Genomic DNA, 18,311 nt, shown 5'->3' with positions numbered 1-18,311 from the left:
AGGAAATTTTGTCAAAATTTCTTTGCTATAAGAAATTTTGTCAAAATTTCTTTGCTATAGAAAATTTTGTCAAAATTTCTTTGCTATAAGAAATTTTGTCAACATTTTTTTTGTTATAGAAAATTTTGTCAAAATTTCTTTTCTATAGGAAATTTTGTTAAAATTTCTTTGCTATAAGAAATTGTGTCAAAAATTTGTTTGCTGTAGGCAATTTTGTCAAAATTTCTTTGCTATAGGAAATTTTGCCAAAATTTCTTTGCTATAGAAATTTTGTCAAAATTTTGTTGCCAAAATTTTTTTGCTATATGTTAGGAAATTTTGTAAAAATTTGTTTGTTATAGAAAGTTTTGTCAAAATTTTTTTGCGATAGGAAATTTTGTCAAAATTTTTTTTGTTATAGAAAATTTTGTCAAAATTTCGTTGCTATAGGAAATTTTTCAAAATTTTTTTGCCAAGAAATTTGGCAAATTTTCTTTGCTTGTCAAAATTTCTTTGCTATAGGAAATTTTGTCAAAATTTCTTTGCTATAAGAAGTTTTGTCAAAATTTTTTTGTTCTAGAAATTTTTGTCAAAATTTCTTGGCTATAGGATATTTTTCAAAATTTTTTTGTTATAGAAAATTTTGTCAAAATTTCTTTGCTATAGGAAATTTTTCAAATTTTTTTTTGCTATGAAAAATTTTCTTTGCTATAGGAAATTTTGTCAAAATTTCTTTGCTATAGGAAATTTTGTCAAAATTTCTTTGCTATAAGAAATTTTGTCAAAATTTCTTTGCTATAGAAAATTTTGTCAAAATTTCTTTGCTATAAGAAATTTTGTCAACATTTTTTTTGTTATAGAAAATTTTGTCAAAATTTCTTTGCTATAAGAAATGTTGTCAAAATTTCTTTGCTATAGATAATTTTGTCAAAATTTATTTGCTATAGGAAATTTTTCAATTTTTGTTTGCTATGGCAAATTTTCTTTGCTATAGAAAATTTTGTCAAAATTTCTTTGCTATAAGAAATTTTGTTAAATTTTTCTGTTATAGAAAAATTTTTAAAAATTTTTTTTGCTATGGCGAATTTTCTTTGCTATAAGAAATTTTGTTAAAATATCTTTGCTGTAGGAAATTTTGTTAAAATTTCTTTGCTATAAGAAATTTTGTCAAAATTTTTTTGCTATGGGAAATTTTTCAAAATTTGTTTGTTATAGAAAATTTTGTCACAATTTCTTTGATATAGGAAATTGTTTTGCTATAGGGAGTTTTGCCAAAATTTTTTGCTAAAGGAAATTTGTCAAATTTTCTTTGCTATAGGAAATTTTGTCAAAATTTCTTTGCTATAAGAAATGTTGTCAAAATGTCTTTGCTATAGAAAATTTTGTCAAAATTTAGTTGCTATAGGAAATTTTTCAATTTTTTTTTGCTGTGGCAAATTTTCTTTGCTATAGAAAATTTTGTCAAAATTTCTTTGCTATAAGAAATTTTGTTAAATTTTTCTGTTATAGAAATATTTTTCAATTTTTTTTTTTGCTATGGCAAATTTTCTTTGCTATAGGAAATTTTGTTAAAATATCTTTGCTGTAGGAAATTTTGTTAAAATTTCTTTGCTATAGAAAATTTTGTCAAAATTTCTTTGTTATAAGAAATTTTGTTAAATTTTTATACCCTTCACCACTACTGTGGTACAGGGTATAATAAGTTTGTGCATTTGTATGTAACGCCAAGAAGGAGTAATCATAGACCAACCTTTTAGTATACGGATCGGCTTAGAATTAAATTCTGAGTCGATTTAGCGATGTCCGTCTGTCCGTCTGTCTGTCGGTGTATTTTTGTGTGCAAAGTACAGCTCGCAGTTTTTGTCCGATTGTCCTAAAATTTGATATAGGGTCCTATTTCGGCTCAAAGACGATCCCTATTGATTTTGGAAAAAATCGGTTCAGATTTAGATATAGCTGTCATATATATTTTTCACCGATCTGGTCATAATTGGCGTGTATATCAACCGATCTTCCTCAAATTCCGTACATCCGAATATTTTATGGGTCTCGAAAAACTTGCAAAATATCAGCCAAATCGGTTCAGATTTAGATATATCTCCCATATATACCTTTCGCCCGATTTACACTCATATGACCACAGAGGCCAATTTTTAACTCCGATTTAGTTGAAATTTTGCACAGGGAGTAGAATTAGCATTGTTACTATGCGTGCCAAATTTGGTTGAAATCGGTTCAGATTTGGATATATCTCCCATATATAGCTTTCGCCCGATTTACACTCATATGTCCACAGAGGCCAATTTTTAACTCCGATTTAGTTGAAATTTGGCACAGGGAGTAGAATTAGCATTGTTGCTATGCGTGCCAAATTTGGTTGAAATCGGTTCAGATTTAGATATAGCTCCCATATATATGTTTTTCTGATTTCGACAAAACCAACATTTTCCTTGTAAAATCGCCACTGCTTAGTCGAAAGGTTGTAAAAATGACTCTAATTTTCCTAAACTTCTAATACATATATATCGAGCGATAAATCATAAATAAACTTTTTCGAAGTTTCCTTAAAATTGCTTCAAATTTAAACGTTTCCCATATTTTTTACTAACATTGTGTTCCACCTTAGTGCATTAGCCGACTAAAATTTTGAGTCTATAGATTTTGTAGAAGTCTATCAAATTCTGTCCAGATCGAGTGATATTTAAATGTATGTATTTGGGACAAACCTTTATATATAGCCCCCAACACATTTGACGGATGTGATATGGTATCGAAAATTTAGATCTACAAAGTGGTGCAGGGTATAATATAGTCGGCCCCGCCCGACTTTAGACTTTCCTTACTTGTTTTGCTATAGGAAATTTTTCAAAATTTGTTTGTTATAGAAAATTTTGTGAAAATTTCTTTGATATAGGAAATTTTTCAAAATTTTTTTGCTATTGGAAATTTTGCCAAAATTTCTTTGCTATAGAAAATTTTTGTCAAAATTTCTGTGCTATAGGATATTTTTCAAAATTTTTTTGTTATAGAAAATTTTGTCAAAATTTCTTTGCTATAGGAAATTTTTCAAAATTTGTTTGCTATGACAAATTTACTTTGCTATAGGAAATTTTGTCAAAATTTCTTTGCTATAGGAAATTTTTCAAAATTTTTTTGCTATAAAAAATTTGCAAATTTTCTTGCTATAGGAAAATTTTCAAAATTTTTTTGCTATAGGAAATTTTGCCAAAATTTCTTTGCTATAAGAAATTTTGTCAATTTTTTTTGTTATAGAAAATGTTGTCAAAATTTCTTTGCTATAGGAATTTTTGTTAAATTTTTTTGTTATAGAAAAAATTTTCAAAATTTTTTTTACTGTGGCAAGTTTTCTTTGCTATAGGAAATTTTGTCAACATTTCTTTGCTATAAGAAATTTTGTCAAAATTTTTTTGCTATAGGAAAGTTTTCAAAATTTGTTTGTTATAGAAAATTTTGTCAACATTTCTTTGATATAGGAAATTTTTCTAAATTTTTTTGCTATAGGAAAGTTTGCCAAAATTTCTTTGCAATAAGAAATTTTGTCAAAATTTCTTTGCTATAGGAAATTTTTCAAAATTTTTTTGCTATAGGAAATTTTTCAAAATTTTTTTGCTATAGGAAATTTTTCAAAATTTTTTAGCTATAGGAAATTTGGCAAATTTTCTTTCCTATAGGCAATTTTGTAAAATTTTTTTTTGTTATAGAAATTTTTGTCAAAATTTCTTTGCTATAGGATATTTTTCAAAATTTTTTTTGTTATAGAAAATTTTGTCAAAATTTCTTTGCTATAGGAAATTTTGTCAAAGTTTCTTGCTATAGGAAATTTTGTCAAAATTTTTTTGTTATAGAAAATTTTGTCAAAATTTCTTTGCTATAGGAAATTTTTCAAAATTTTTTTGTTATAGAAAATTTTGTCAAAATTTCTTTGCTATAGGAAATTTTTCAAATTTTTTTTGCTATAGTTGCTGATATAAATATATTCAATTGGTAGCCCCAAGAGCATGTCGTTGCATTGGAGTTGAATCGCACGGAACCATTTTAAATGTTATTATAGTTTTACTGTTGCCGCAGCATGTGGTAACGCTCTCAGTATTATTAGAACTAAGTATGGTACAATACACTAACGCTTTATTAACCTTCTCAAAATTTCATTTCTATAAAAAAAATTCTTCAAAATTTAATTTCTATAAAAAGGTTTCTCAAAATATAAGTTCTATAAGAAATTTTTTCGATATTTAATTTCTAAAGGACATTTTGCAAAATTTAATTTCAATAGGAAATTTTGTCAAAGTTTCATTTCTATAGGACATTTTCTCAAAACTTAATTACTATACCATTCTTAGCTAGGAAATTTTGTCAAAATTTAATTTCTCTAGGAGATTTGGTCAAAATTTCTTTGCTATAGGAAATTTTGTCAAAATTTAATTTCTCTAGGAGATTTGGTCAAAATTTCTTTGCTATAGGAAATTTTGTCAAAAGTATTCCCTTCTTGTGCCTACATAGGAATTATTTAACAATTATTCAATTAGGTTTCCAATTCGATTTGATCCTCCGAAAAGCTATGATTTTTTAAGTTCATTAAAAAAATGTTTTCTCTTTTTATGTTGTGCTAACCAGCATGTTTTGCATTTGCATATTCTTTCTCTATTTTATATGGTTGAAATTACCCAAAAACGTGGATATTCAATTTTGTGCTAACCCAAAATTCACAAACAAAATATATTTGTGAAATAACCCAACAGTCGCCCACTAAAAATTCCACATTGAATAGAACACAAGATAGCTCAACGAATACCGAAGATGTAACCCAACAAACAGTGTATAATGTTAGCCAAAGTCATGATCCATGTCCTCAATTGCTTAATGAAGCCATGTCCTTTAACACTTCTAAGGATTTGGCCAAGGAGAAGGCGGCCTCCTCAACTGCCAATACCATACCAACTTCATCTATGTCCACAGCTGCCACTATGTCATCTTCATCGCCATTGCCTTTAGCACAAAATAATAACAACAATAATAACACCTCATTAATTATAATCGATACGGATGAATTGAATACAAATAATGAAACGCAAATCATACAAAAGATCATTGATGAGTATGAGCGACGTTTACAGGAGCAATTGGCTTTGGCTCGCGAGGACATTGTTCATGAATTGGAACAACAGATTCAGGTAAGTGATCGAATAAGTCAGAACAAGAAATGCAGATTTATTTAAACAAAATTAAATCAATTTTTGTTTATATTACAATTAGATTAAACTTAAGTTAAATAAAATAAAATAAAATAGAATATATTAATTAAATTAAACTAAATACGTAAATAAGAAATATAACAAATGAGAAAAAGTTAAATTAAATTAAGCGGTTGGTAATCTTCCCTCTTATCAATGGAAGGAAGGAAATTTTGTCAAAATATCATAGCAACAACAAATTTTCCAAAATTTTATTTCTATAAGAAATTTTGTCAAAATTTCATATCACTAGCATATTTTCCAATATGTCATTTCTATAGCAAATTTTGTAATCAAATTTTTTTGCAATAGGAATTTTGTTTTTTTTTGCTAAAGGAAATTTTGTATTTTTTTTTTAATTTCTTTGCTATAGGAAATTTTTGCAAATTTGTGTTGTTATATGTAATTTTTGCAAAATTTCTATGCAATAGGAAAACTTTAGTTGCTCTAGGAAATTTTGTCAAAATTTCTTTGCTATAGGAAATTTTGTAAAAATGTCTTTGCTTTAGGAAATTTTGTAAAAATTTCTTTGCTTTAGGAAGTTTTGTCAAAATTTTGTTTGTTAAAAAATTTTTTTGTCAAAATTCTTTTCTATGGGACATTTTATCATAATATCATTTCTACAGGAAATTTTGTCAAAATTTAAATCCTATAGAAAATTTTGTTAAAATTTCATTTCTATAATAAATTTTGTCAAAATTTCATCTCTATAAGAAATTTAGCCAAAATTTAATTTCAACAAGAATTTGTGTCCAAATTGTATTTCTATAGAAAATTTTGTTAAGATTTTTGTGCTATAGGAAATTTTGTCAAAATTTCTTTGCTATGGGAAATTTTGTCAAAATGTCTGTGATATAGGAAGTTTTGTCAAAATTTCTTTGCTATAGGAAATTTTGTCAAAATTTCTTTGCTATGGGAAATTTTGTCAAAATTTCTGCGCTATAGGAAATTTTGTCAAAATTTCATTGCTATAGGAAATTTTTTCAAAATTTCATTGCTATAGGAAATTTTGTCAAAATTTCATTGCTATAGGAAATTCTGTCAAAATTTCTTTGCTATGGGAAATTTTGTCAAAATTTCTGTGCTATAGGAAATTTTGTCAAAATTTCTGTGCTATAGGAAATTTTGTCAACATTTCTTTGCTATAGCAAATTGTGTCAAAATTTCTTTGCTATAGGAAATTTTGTCAACATTTCTTTGCTATAGCAAATTGTGTCAAAATTTCTTTGCTATGGGAAATTTTGTCAAAATTTTGCTGCTATCGACATTTTTTTGTAATTTCTTTGCTATTGGAAATGATTGAAAAAATTTTATGATACAGAAAATTTTTGCAAAATTTTTGTAAAATTCTTTGCTATATGTAGTTTTCGCAAAATTTATTTGGTATAGGAAATTTTTCCAATTTTTTTTTCTATAGGAAATTTTGTCAAAATTCCTATAGCAAATCAATTTTCACAAAAAATTCGTATAGCAAGAATTTTTTGTGAAAATTGATTTGCTATAGGAAGTTTTGTCAAAATTGCTTTGCTATAGGAAATTTTGTCCAAATTTCTGTGCTATAGGAAATTTTGTCAAAATTTCATTGCTATTTTGTCAAAATGTCTGTGCTATAGGAAATTTTGTCAAAATTTCATTGCTATAGGAAATTTTGTCAACATTTCTTTGCTATAGGAAATTTTGTCAAAATTTCTTTGCTATAGGAAATTCTGTCAAAATTTCTTTGCTATAGGAAATTTTGTCAAAATTTCATTGCTATAGGAAATTTTGTCAAAATTTCATTGCTATAGGAAATTTTGTCAAAATTTCATTGCTATAGGAAATTTTGTCAAAATTTCATTGCTATAGGAAATTTTGTCAAAATTTCATTGCTATAGGAAATTTTTGTCAAAATTTCATCTGTATATGAAATTTTGTCAACATTTCTTTGCTATAGGAAATTTTGTCAAAATTTCTTTGCTATAGGAAATTCTGTCAACATTTCTTTGCTATGGGAAATTTTGTCAAAAGTTCTGTGCTATAGGAAATTTTGTCAAAATTTCTGTGCTATAGGAAATTTTGTCAAAATTTCATTGCTATAGGAAATTTTGTCAAAATTTCATTGCTATAGGAAATTTTGTCAAAATTTCATTGCTATAGGAAATTTTGTAAAAATTTCATTGCTATAGGAAATTTTGTCAACATTTCTTTGCTATAGCAAATTGTGTCAAAATTTCTTTGCTATACGAATTTTTTGTGAAAATTGATTTGCTATAGGAAGTTTTGTCAAAATTGCTTTGCTATAGGAAATTTTGTCAAAATTTCTGTGCTATAGGAAATTTTGTCAAAATTTCATTGCTATTTTGTCAAAATGTCTGTGCTATAGGAAATTTTGTCAAAATTTCATTGCCATAGGAAATTTTGTCAACATTTCATTGCTATAGGAAATTTTGTCAAAATGTTGATGCTATCGACATTTTTTATACCCTGCGCCACACTGTGGAACAGGGTATTATAAGTTAGTGCATATGTTTGTAACACCCAGAAGGAGATGAGATAGACACATGGTGTCTTTGGCAATAATGCTCAGGGTGGGTCTCTGAGTCGATATAACCATGTCCGTCTGTCCGTCCGTCCGTCCGTCCGTCCGTCCGTCCGTCCGTCCGTCTGTCTGTGAACACATTTTTGTGATCAAAGTCTAGGTCGCAATTTAAGTCCAATCGCCTTCAAATTTGGCACATGTTCCTAATTTGGGTCAGAATAGAACCCTATTGATTTTGAAAGAAATCGGTTCAGATTTAGATATAGCTCCCATATATATCTTTCGCCCGATATGGACTTATATGGCCCCAGAAGCTAGATTTTTGGCCGAATTTGGTTGAAATTTTGCACTAGGAGTACAATTAGTAGTATAGTCAAGTGTGCAAAATTTGATTGAAATCGGTTCAGATTTAGATATAGCTCCCAAATATATCTATCGCCCGATATGGACTAATATGGTCCTAAAAGCCAGAGTTTTTGCCCAACTTGGTTGAAATTTTGCACAGGGAGTAGATTTAGCATTGTAGCTATGCGTGCCAAATTTGGTTGAAGTCGATTCAGATTTAGATATAGCTCCCATATATATCTTTCGCCCGACATGGACTTATATGGCCCCAGAAGCCAGAGTTTTGGCCCAATTTGGTTGAAATTTGGCACTAGGAGTACAATTAGTAATATAGTCATGTGTGCCAAATTTGATTGAAATCGGTTCAGATTTAGATATAGCTCCCATATATATGTTTTTCTTGTTAAATCGCCACATTTTCCTTGTTAAATCGCCACTGCTTAGTCGAAAAGTTGTAAAACTGACTCTAATTTTTCTAAACTTCTAATACATACATATCGAGCGATAAATCATAAAAAAAGTTTCCTTAAAATTGCTTCAGATTTAAATGTTTCCCATATTTTTTTTACTAAAATTGTGTTCCACCCTAGTACATTAGCCAACTTAAATTTTGAGTCTATAGATTCTGTAAAAGTCTATCAAATTCTGTCCAAATCGAGTGATATTTAAATGTATGTATTTAGGACAACCCTTTATATATAGCACATTTGACGGATGTGATATCGTATCGAAAATTTAGATCTACAAAGTTGTGCAGGGTATAATATAGTCGGCCCCGCCCGACTTTAGACTTTCCTTACTTGTTTTGTAATTTCTTTGCTATCGGAAATGATTGAAAAAATTTTATGCTACAGAAAATTTTTGCAAAATTTTTGTAAAATTCTTTGCTATATGGAGTTTTCGCAAAATTTATTTGGTATAGGAAATGTTTTCAATTTTTTTTCTATAAGAAATTTTGTCAAAATTTCTTTGCTACACGAATTTTTTGTGAAAATTAATTTGCTATAGGAAGTTTTGTCAAAATTGCTTTGCTATAGGAAATTTTGTCAAAATTTCTGTGCTATAGCAGTTTTGTCAAAATTTCTTTGCTATAGGAAATTTTGTCAACATTTCTGTGCTATAGGAAATTTAGTCAAAATTTTATTGCTATAGGAAATTTTGTCAACATTTCTTTGCTATAGCAAATTGTGTCAATATTTCTTTGCTATGGGAAATTTTGTCAAAATTTCGCTGCTATCGACATTTTTTTTTGTAATTTCTTAGCTATCGGAAATAATTGAAAAAATTTTATGCTACAGGAATTTTTGGCAAAATTTTTGTAAAACTCAGGAGTTTTTGCAAATTTTATTTGGTATAGGAAATGTTTCCAAATTTTTTTCTATAAGAAATTTTGTCAAAATTTCTTTGCTATACGAATTTTTTGTGAAAATTATTTTGCTATAGGAAGTTTTGTGAGAATTTCTTTGCTATAGGAAGTTTTGTCAGAATTTCTTTGCTATAGGAAATTTTGTCAAAATTTCTTTTCTATAGGAAATTTTGTGAAAATTTAAATTCTATGGGAAATATTGTTTTAATTTCTTTGTTATAGGAATTTTTGTTAAAATTTTATTTCTACAACAAATTTTGTCAACATTTCATTGTGTAGGAAATTTTGTGAAAATTTCGTTTTTATAAAATTTTTTGGAAAATTTCGTTCCTATATAAAATATTGTCAAAATGTTTTTGTCGAAATAAGAAATAAATAAAAATATGTTTATTAAAATAAAATAAGTTAAATTAAACTAAATTCTATTGCAATAATGATAATTAAAAGTAATTTAAATTCTACTGGAAGAACTATAGGCTGGGCTATAACTAAATTGGTATACCCCATTGCTGTATATTTGTATTTCCATTAATTTTTAAATGCTTTACATGTCATTTGTTTGTTTTGTTTTGTTTGTTGTTGTTGTTTTTTTTTTTTTTTTGAAAATTTGCCAAAACCATCGAGTGGCACTTTAGCAAACTTAACGTGTGGTCATCTAATTTTAATTTCTCGTTTTGTTTCTCACTTTCCATTTCGAAACAGCATATTATTATCTGCCATGGTAGTTTCTTGTAGTCAATACATTGTAGAGAGGCGCAATTACATACACAGAAAAAAATTCCACGAAAAATTTTCCAATTAAAATTTTAATTGAGTTTTAAAAAATATTCAATTAAAAATTTAATACATACATTTAAATATCACTTGATTTGGACAAAACTTGATAGACTTTTATAAAATCTAAGACTCAAAATTTAAGTTGGCTAATGCACTAGGGTGGAACACAATTTTAGTAAAAAACAAGTATATACAGCACTAAGTTCGGCCGGGCCGAATCTTAAATACCCACCACCATGAACCAAATATTAGGGTTTCCTTTGAAATTTCAGGAGGGATTGAGGACACTTCCCGAAGATAAATTTAAAGATTTCACCTATGAGGACTATATTAGATTCTGGATTAATAAGAACCTTTTTTGTTTGAGTTTTAGAGGAATCATTAACATCTCTTGTAAGTGTGCAAGAAAATTGTAAAATAACGTCTTGCTTTGAAATCTTAAATCTGTAGATTTTCACCCGAGAAGTATCTGAAATCTGAAAATTTTACATTGAGTTTCAAGCAATTTTCATGATCAGTGCGCCTACTATACCCTCAAGAAATGAAGTCGGTCTATATGGAGGCATTACCAAAAGGACCGATAAAAACTTAATCCGATACACGTTTTTGGGAGCCTAAAATAATATTTACAATTTCAGGCAAATCGCATAAAAACTACGGATTCTAGAAACCCAAGAAATAAAATCGGGATATCGGTCTATATGGGGGCTATACCAAAACATGGACCGATACTCACCATTTGTGGCACACCTCTTTATGGTCCTCAAATACCTATAAATTTCCAATTTCAGACAAATTGTATTTAAACTACGGATTCTATAAGCCGAAGACCCCAAATCGGGAGGTCGTTTTATATGGGGACCATACCAAAACATGGACCGATACTCACAATTTTTGGCACACGTATTGGTGGTCCTACAATACCTCTAGATTTCCAATTTCAGGTAAATTGAATAAAAACTGCGGTTTCTATAAGCCCAAGAAGTAAAATCGGGAGATCGGTCTAAATGGGGGCTATACCAAAATATGGACCGATACTCACCATTTTCGGCACACCTCTTTATGGTCCTAAAATACCACTAGATTTCCAATTTCAGACAAATTGGATAAAAACTATGGTTTCTATAAGCCCAAGACCCCAAATCGGGAGGTCCTTTTATATGGGGACCATACCAAAACATGGACCGATACTCACAATTTTTGGCATACGTATTTGTGGTCCTACAATACTTCTAGATTTCCAATTTCAGGTAAATTGAATAAAAACGGCGGTTTCTATAAGCCCAAGAAGTAAAATCGGGAGATCGGTCTATATGGGGGCTATACCAAAATATTGTCCGATACTCACAATTTTTGGCACACGTATTTGTGGTCTTACAATACCTCTAGATTTCCAATTTCAGGTAAATTGAATAAAAACTGCGGTTTCTATAAGCCCAAGGAGTAAAATCGGGAGATCGGTCTATATGGGGGCTATACCAAAACATGGGCCGATACTCACCATTTTTGGCACACCCCTTTATGGTCATAAAATACCTCTACATTTCTAATTTCAGGCAAATTGGATAAAAACTACGATTTCTATAAGCCCAAGACCCCAAATCGGGAGGTCGGTTTATATGGGGACTATATCAAAACCTGGACCGATATAACCCATCTTCGAACTTGACCTGCCTGCAGACAAAAGACGAGTTTGTGCAAAATTTCAGCGCGATTGCTTCATTATTGAAGACTGTAGCGTGATTACAACAGACAGACAGACAGACAGACGGACAGACGGACATCGTTATATCGTCTTAGAATTTCTCCCTGATCAAGAATATATATACTTTATATAGTCGGAAATCGATATTTCGATGCGTTACAAACGGAATGACAAACTTATTATACCCCCGTCACCATTCTATGGTGGTGGGTATAACAAGTAAGGAAAGTCTAAAGTCGGGCGGGGCCGACTATATTATACCCTGCACCACTTTGTAGATCTAAATTTTCGATACCATATCACATCCGTCAAATGTGTTGGGGGCTATATATAAAGGTTTGTCCCAAATACATACATTTAAATATCACTCGATCTGGACAGAATTTGATAGACTTATACAAAATCTATAGACTCAAAATTTAAGTTGGCTAATACACTAGGGTGGAACACAATTTTAGTAAAAAAATATGGGAAACATTTAAATCTGAAGCAATTTTAAGGAAACTTCGCAAAAGTTTATTTATGATTTATCGCTCGATATATATGTATTAGAAGTTTAGGAAAATTAGAGACAGTTTTACAACTTTTTGACTAAGCAGTGGCGATTTTACATGGAAAATGTTGGTATTTTTACCATTTTTGTCGAAATCAGAAAAACATATATATGGCAGCTATATCTAAATCTGAACCGATTTCAATAAAATTTGGCACACATGTCTATACCACCAATTGTACTCCCTGTGCAAAATTTCAACCAAATTGGGCCAAAACTCTGGCTTTTAGGACCATATTAGTCCATATCGGGCGAAAGATATATATGGGAGCTATATCTAAATCTGATCCGATTTCAACCAAATTTGGCACGCATAGCTACAATGCTAATTCTACTCCCTGTGCAAAATTTCAATTAAATCGGAGTAAAAGATTGGCCACTGTAGTCATATGAGTGTAAATCGGTCGAACGATATATATGGCAGCTATATCTAAATCTGAACCGATTTAAATAAAATTTGGCACACTTGACTAGACTACTAGTTGTACTCCTAGTGCAAAATTTTAACCAAATTGAGGTAAAACTTTGGCTTTTGGGACCGTATTAGTCCATATCGGGCGAATGATATATATGGGAGCTATATCTAAATCTGAACCGATTTCAATAAAATTTGGCACACTTGACTATAGTACTAATTGTTCTTCTTGTGCAAAATTTTGAGCAAATTAGGGTAAAACTCTGGCTTCTGGGGCCATAAAAGTCCATATCGGGCGAAATATATATATGGGAGCTATATCTACATCTGAACCGATTTCTTCCAAAATCAATAGGGTACTATACTGAGCCAAAACATATACGTGTGGCAAATTTGAGGTCGATTGGACTAAAACTGCGACCTAGACTTTGATTACAAAAATGTGTTCACGGACAGACGGACATGGCTATATCGACTCAGGAGTCCACCCTGAGCAGTTTTGCCAAAGACACCATGTGTCTATCTCGTCTCCTTCTGGGTGTTGCAAATATATGCACTAACTTATAATACCCTGTTCCACAGTATGCCGCAGGGTATAAAAATAAATTATAAATGTTTAAAATTTATAATTTTTATACCCTCCACCATAGGATGGGGGTATACTAACTTTGTCATTCCGTTTGTAACACATCGAAATATTACTCTAAGACCCCATAATGTATATATATTCTGGGTCGTGGTGAAATTCTGAGTCGATCTGAGCATGTCCGTCCGTCCGTCCGTCTGTTGAAATCACGCTATCTTCCGAACGAAACAAGCTATCGACTTCAAACTTGGCACAAGTAGTTGTTATTGATGTAGGTCGGATGGTATTGCAAATGGGCCATATCGGTCCATAATTACATATAGCCCCCATATAAACCGATCCCCCGATTTGGCTTGCGGAGCCTCTAAGAGAAGCAAATTTCATCCGATCCAGTTGAAATTTGGTACATAGTGTTAGTATATGGTCTCTAATAACCATGCAAAAATTGGTCGACATCGGTCCATAATTACATATAGCCCCCATATAAACCGATCCCCCGATTTGGCTTGCGGAGCCTCTAAGAGAAGCAAATTTCATCCGATCCAATTGAAATTTGGTACATAGTGTTAGTAAATGGTCTCTAATAACCATGCAAAAATTGGTCCACATCGGTCCATAATTATATATAGGCCCCATATAAACCGATCACCAGATTTGACCTCTGGAGCCCCTTGGAAGAGCAAAATTCATCCGATTCGGTTGAAATTTGGTACGTGATGTTAGTATATGTTATCCAACTACCATGCAGGAATTGGTTCATATCAGTCCATAATTATATACAGCCCCCATATAAACCGAACCCCAGATTTGACCTCTCGTGCCTTTTGGAGAAGTAAAGTTCATACGATCTGGTTGAAATTTGGTACGTGGTGGTAGTATATGATATTTAAAAACCATGCCAAAAGTGGTCCTTATCAGTCCATAATCATATATAGAAACCGATCCCGAGATTTGGTTTTGGAGCCTCTTGGCGAGTCAGTTGAAATTTGGTACATTGTGCTAGTATATGGCCGTTAACAACCATGCCTAACTAGGTCCATATCGGTCTATAGTTATATATATAGCCCTCTGATAAATTGATCCCCAATCACACAAAAATTTGTCCATATCAAGTTCACAATTCTATATAGCCCCGATATAAGCGACCCCCATATTTCAATTCTGGCTCTCTACGAACACGTTTCTTCTGTCAAAGAGATGAATATAAATATCAATACATACATGTCTAAATATATATGTATGTACCTAGACAATTTTCACACTTTCCATTTCACTTCATTTCCTTCGATCACAATGAATTTTCAAACTGGTCGGGGTATTTTCGTAGTTTTGGTGAAAAGTCTTCTTCAGTGTTTTAGACAAAACAAAATGAAGTGACAATAGGCGCCTTTCTTCTCCACACCTTCCAATACAAGCCCCCGTCAAATGTAATCTATATATACTCAGACGTTATTCCTATATGAGACACGTGCTTCGTCGTAAATTTTGAAAATATCAACCAATTCAACTGACAACAAATCTGGTGAATTCAAATTCTAATTCGAACTACTCACGCACATATACACATGAGTCAATTCTGAAATTGTCAGGCTACTACAGCATACACATAAATAAATAGAAATAAAAAAATATTTTTGGAATGAATGTGAAAGGGAAACACAAAAACAAAAGAAATACAAAAGCTTTTGTAAATTTCTTCAAAATCGAATGGATGATGCGGATTTTTCTTGGCTATGTGGAAATTCAAAAGATAAAGTTCAATATCATTTCCCAAATGTCGCTGATACTTGAACACATAGAAGGTCAGACAGAACCACAAATAAATGTTTTTATGGCATCATCTTCTGTGGGGGCACTTATTAGTTATTTATTTATTATTTTTTTTATAAATAAATTTATATGTAAATTTTTTTTTTTTAAGGTAAACAACAAAGGTTAAGGCGACATAAAATTCATGAACAATATGAGTGTAACATTTTCTTAAGTTCTTTTTGCTACACACAAAAAAATTTCACAAACATTTTTCCAATTAAAATTTTAATTGAGTTTTAAAAAATATTCAATTAAAAATTTAATTGATTCAACAAATTTTTTTAATTGAAACAAAAATCAATCACAAAAATAATAGTATCAATTAATTTTTTAATTGGATCAATTAACTTTTTAATTGGCCTTCAATTAATTTTTTAATTGATACTATCATTTCTGTGATTGAAGACATTTCAATTAAAAATTAATTGGATCAACTAATTTCGTGATTGAATCAGAAAAAACTTTTTTGTGTGTATTGGCAACTATGAGTGTGATTTAAGCCAATGTGAAAAAATTTACATTTTAGCAAAAATAGTTTTTTTTATTTGTAAATTAAATTAATTTATTTTAATTAATTACACTGAAAAAAAAGCATGCCCGGTTCCAAAGATTTTGTTTTAATTTAAAAAATTTGGTATTGATTCGGAGAATACAAGTAAGGATACTTTTAAGACACAATTCTTTTTTATACCCTCCACCATAGGATGGGGGGTATATTAACTTTGTCACTCCGTTTGTAACACATCGAAATATTACTCTAAGACCCCATAAAGTATATATATTCTGGGTCGTGGTGAAATTCTGAGTCGATCTACGCATGACCGACCGTCCGTCCGTCCGTCTGTTGAAATCACGCTAACTTCCGAAAGAAACAAGCTATCGACTTCAAACTTGGCACAAGTAGTTGTTATTGATGGAGGTCTGATGGTATTGCAAATGGGCCCACTTTTACGTATAGCCCCATATAAACGGAACCCCAGATTTGGCTTGCGGAGCCTATAAGAGTAGCATATTTCATCCGATCTGGTGTAAATTTGGTACGTGGTGTTAGTATATGGTCTCTAACAACCATGCAAAATTGGTCCATATCGGTCCATATCGGTCCATATTAATATATAGCCCCCATATAAAACGTTCTCCACATTTGATCTCCGGAGTCTCTTGGAGAAACAAAATTCATCCGATCCGGTTGAAATTTGGAACGTGGTGTTAGTATGTGGTTTCTAACAAACACGATATGGACACGAATTGGTCCATATCGGTCCATAATTATATATAGCCCCCATATAAACCGTTCTCCAGATTTGATCTTCGGAGTCTCTTGGAGAAACAAAATTCATCCGATCCGGTTGAAATTTGCAACGTGGTGTTAGTATGTGGCCGCTAATAACCATGCCAAATTTGGTCCATATCGGTCTATAGTTATATATAGCCGATCCCCAATCACACAAAAATTGGTCCATATGGTCTCATAATCATGGTTGCCACTCACTCGAGCCACAATTAATCTACCAAAATTTTGTTAAAATTTTATTTCTATAGAAAATTATGTTAAAATTTTATTTCTATAGAAAATTTTATCAAAATGTTATTTCCATAGAAAATTTTGTCAAACTTTATTTCTTTAGAAAATTTTGGCAAAATTTTATTTCTAAAGAAAATATTGTCGAAATTTTAATTCTATTGAAAATTTTGTCAAAATTTTATTTCTATAGAAAATGTTGTCAAAATGTTATTTCTGTAGAAAATTTTGTCAAAATTTTATTTCTATAAAAATTTTTGCCAAAATTTTATTTCTATAACAAATTTTGACAAAATTTTATTTCTATAGAAAATTTTGTTAAAATTTTATTTCTATAGGAAATTTTGTCAAAATTGTATTTCTATAGAAAATTTTGTCAAAATGTATTTCTATAGAAAATTTTGTCAAAATTTTATTTCTATAGAAAATTTTGACAAAATTTTGTTTCTATAGAAAATTGTGTTAAAATTTTATTTCTATAGAAAATTTTGTCAAAATTTTATTTCTATAGAAAATTTTGTCAAAATTTTATTTCTATAGAAAATTTTTTGAAAATGTTATTCCTATAGAAAATTTTGTCAAACTTTATTTCTATAGAAAATTTTGGCAAATTTTGGCACGGGAGCCACCGTGGTGCAATGGTTAGCATGCCCGCCTTGCATTCCTGCTACGACCGAACACCAAAAAGTTTTTCAGCGGTGGATTATCCCACCTCAGTAATGCTGGTGACATTTCTGAGGGTTTCAAAGCTTCTCTAAGTGGTTTCACTGGAATGTGGAACGCCGTTCAGACTCGGCTATAAAAAGGAGGTCCCTTGTCATTGAGCTTAACATGGAATCGGGCAGCACTCAGTGATAAGAGAGAAGTTCACCACTGTGGTATCACAATGGACTGAATAGTCTAAGTGAGCCTGATACATCGGGCTGCCACATAACCTAACCTAACCTAACCTTGGCAAAATTTTATTTCTATAGAACATTTTTTGAAAATGTTATTCCTATAGAAAATTTTGTCAAACTTTATTTCTATAGAAAATTTTGCAAAATTTTATTTCTATAGAGCATTTTTTGAAAATGTTATTCCTTTAGAAAATTTTGTCAAACTTTATTTCTATAGAAAATTTTGTCAAAATGTTATTTCTATAGAAAATTTTGTCAAAATTTTATTTCTATAAAAATTTTTGCCAAAATTTTATTTCTATAACAAATTTTGTCAAAATGTATTTCTATAGAAAATTTTGTTAAAATTTTATTTCTATAGAAAATTTTGTCAAAATTTTATTTCTATAGAAAATTTTGACAAAATTTTTTTTCTATAGAAAATTGTGTTAAAATTTTATTTCTATAGGAAATTTTGTCAAAATTTTATTTCTATAGAAAATTTTGTCATAATTTTATTTCTATGGAAATTTTTGTCAACATTTTATTTCTATAGAAAATTTTGACAAATTTGTATTTCTATAGAAAATTGTGTTAAAATTT

The 18,311-nt window shown here is 30.1% G+C and overlaps 1 protein-coding gene across 7 annotated transcripts in view; it reads left to right on the top strand.

Moving 5' to 3' along the window:
- Plp (Pericentrin-like protein) overlaps positions 1 to 18,311 on the top strand; it is a 155,294-nt gene that overhangs the window by 63,138 nt on the left and 73,845 nt on the right. For 4 of the 7 annotated variants that reach the window (XM_075306282.1, XM_075306275.1, XM_075306276.1 and 1 more), the window contains one exon: positions 4,740 to 5,171. The exons of the other annotated variants lie outside the window; for them this stretch is intronic. In XM_075306282.1, the coding sequence (XP_075162397.1) occupies positions 4,740 to 5,171 (432 nt within the window). The remainder of the gene's footprint in view (positions 1 to 4,739; positions 5,172 to 18,311) is intronic. 7 annotated transcript variants of the gene reach the window in all.

Source organism: Haematobia irritans, chromosome 4, assembly GCF_050003625.1.
Source record: "Haematobia irritans isolate KBUSLIRL chromosome 4, ASM5000362v1, whole genome shotgun sequence".
Taxonomy (NCBI): domain Eukaryota; kingdom Metazoa; phylum Arthropoda; class Insecta; order Diptera; family Muscidae; genus Haematobia; species Haematobia irritans.
Note: the sequence above shows the minus strand (reverse complement) of the source record. Positions and strands in the feature narration are given on the sequence as shown.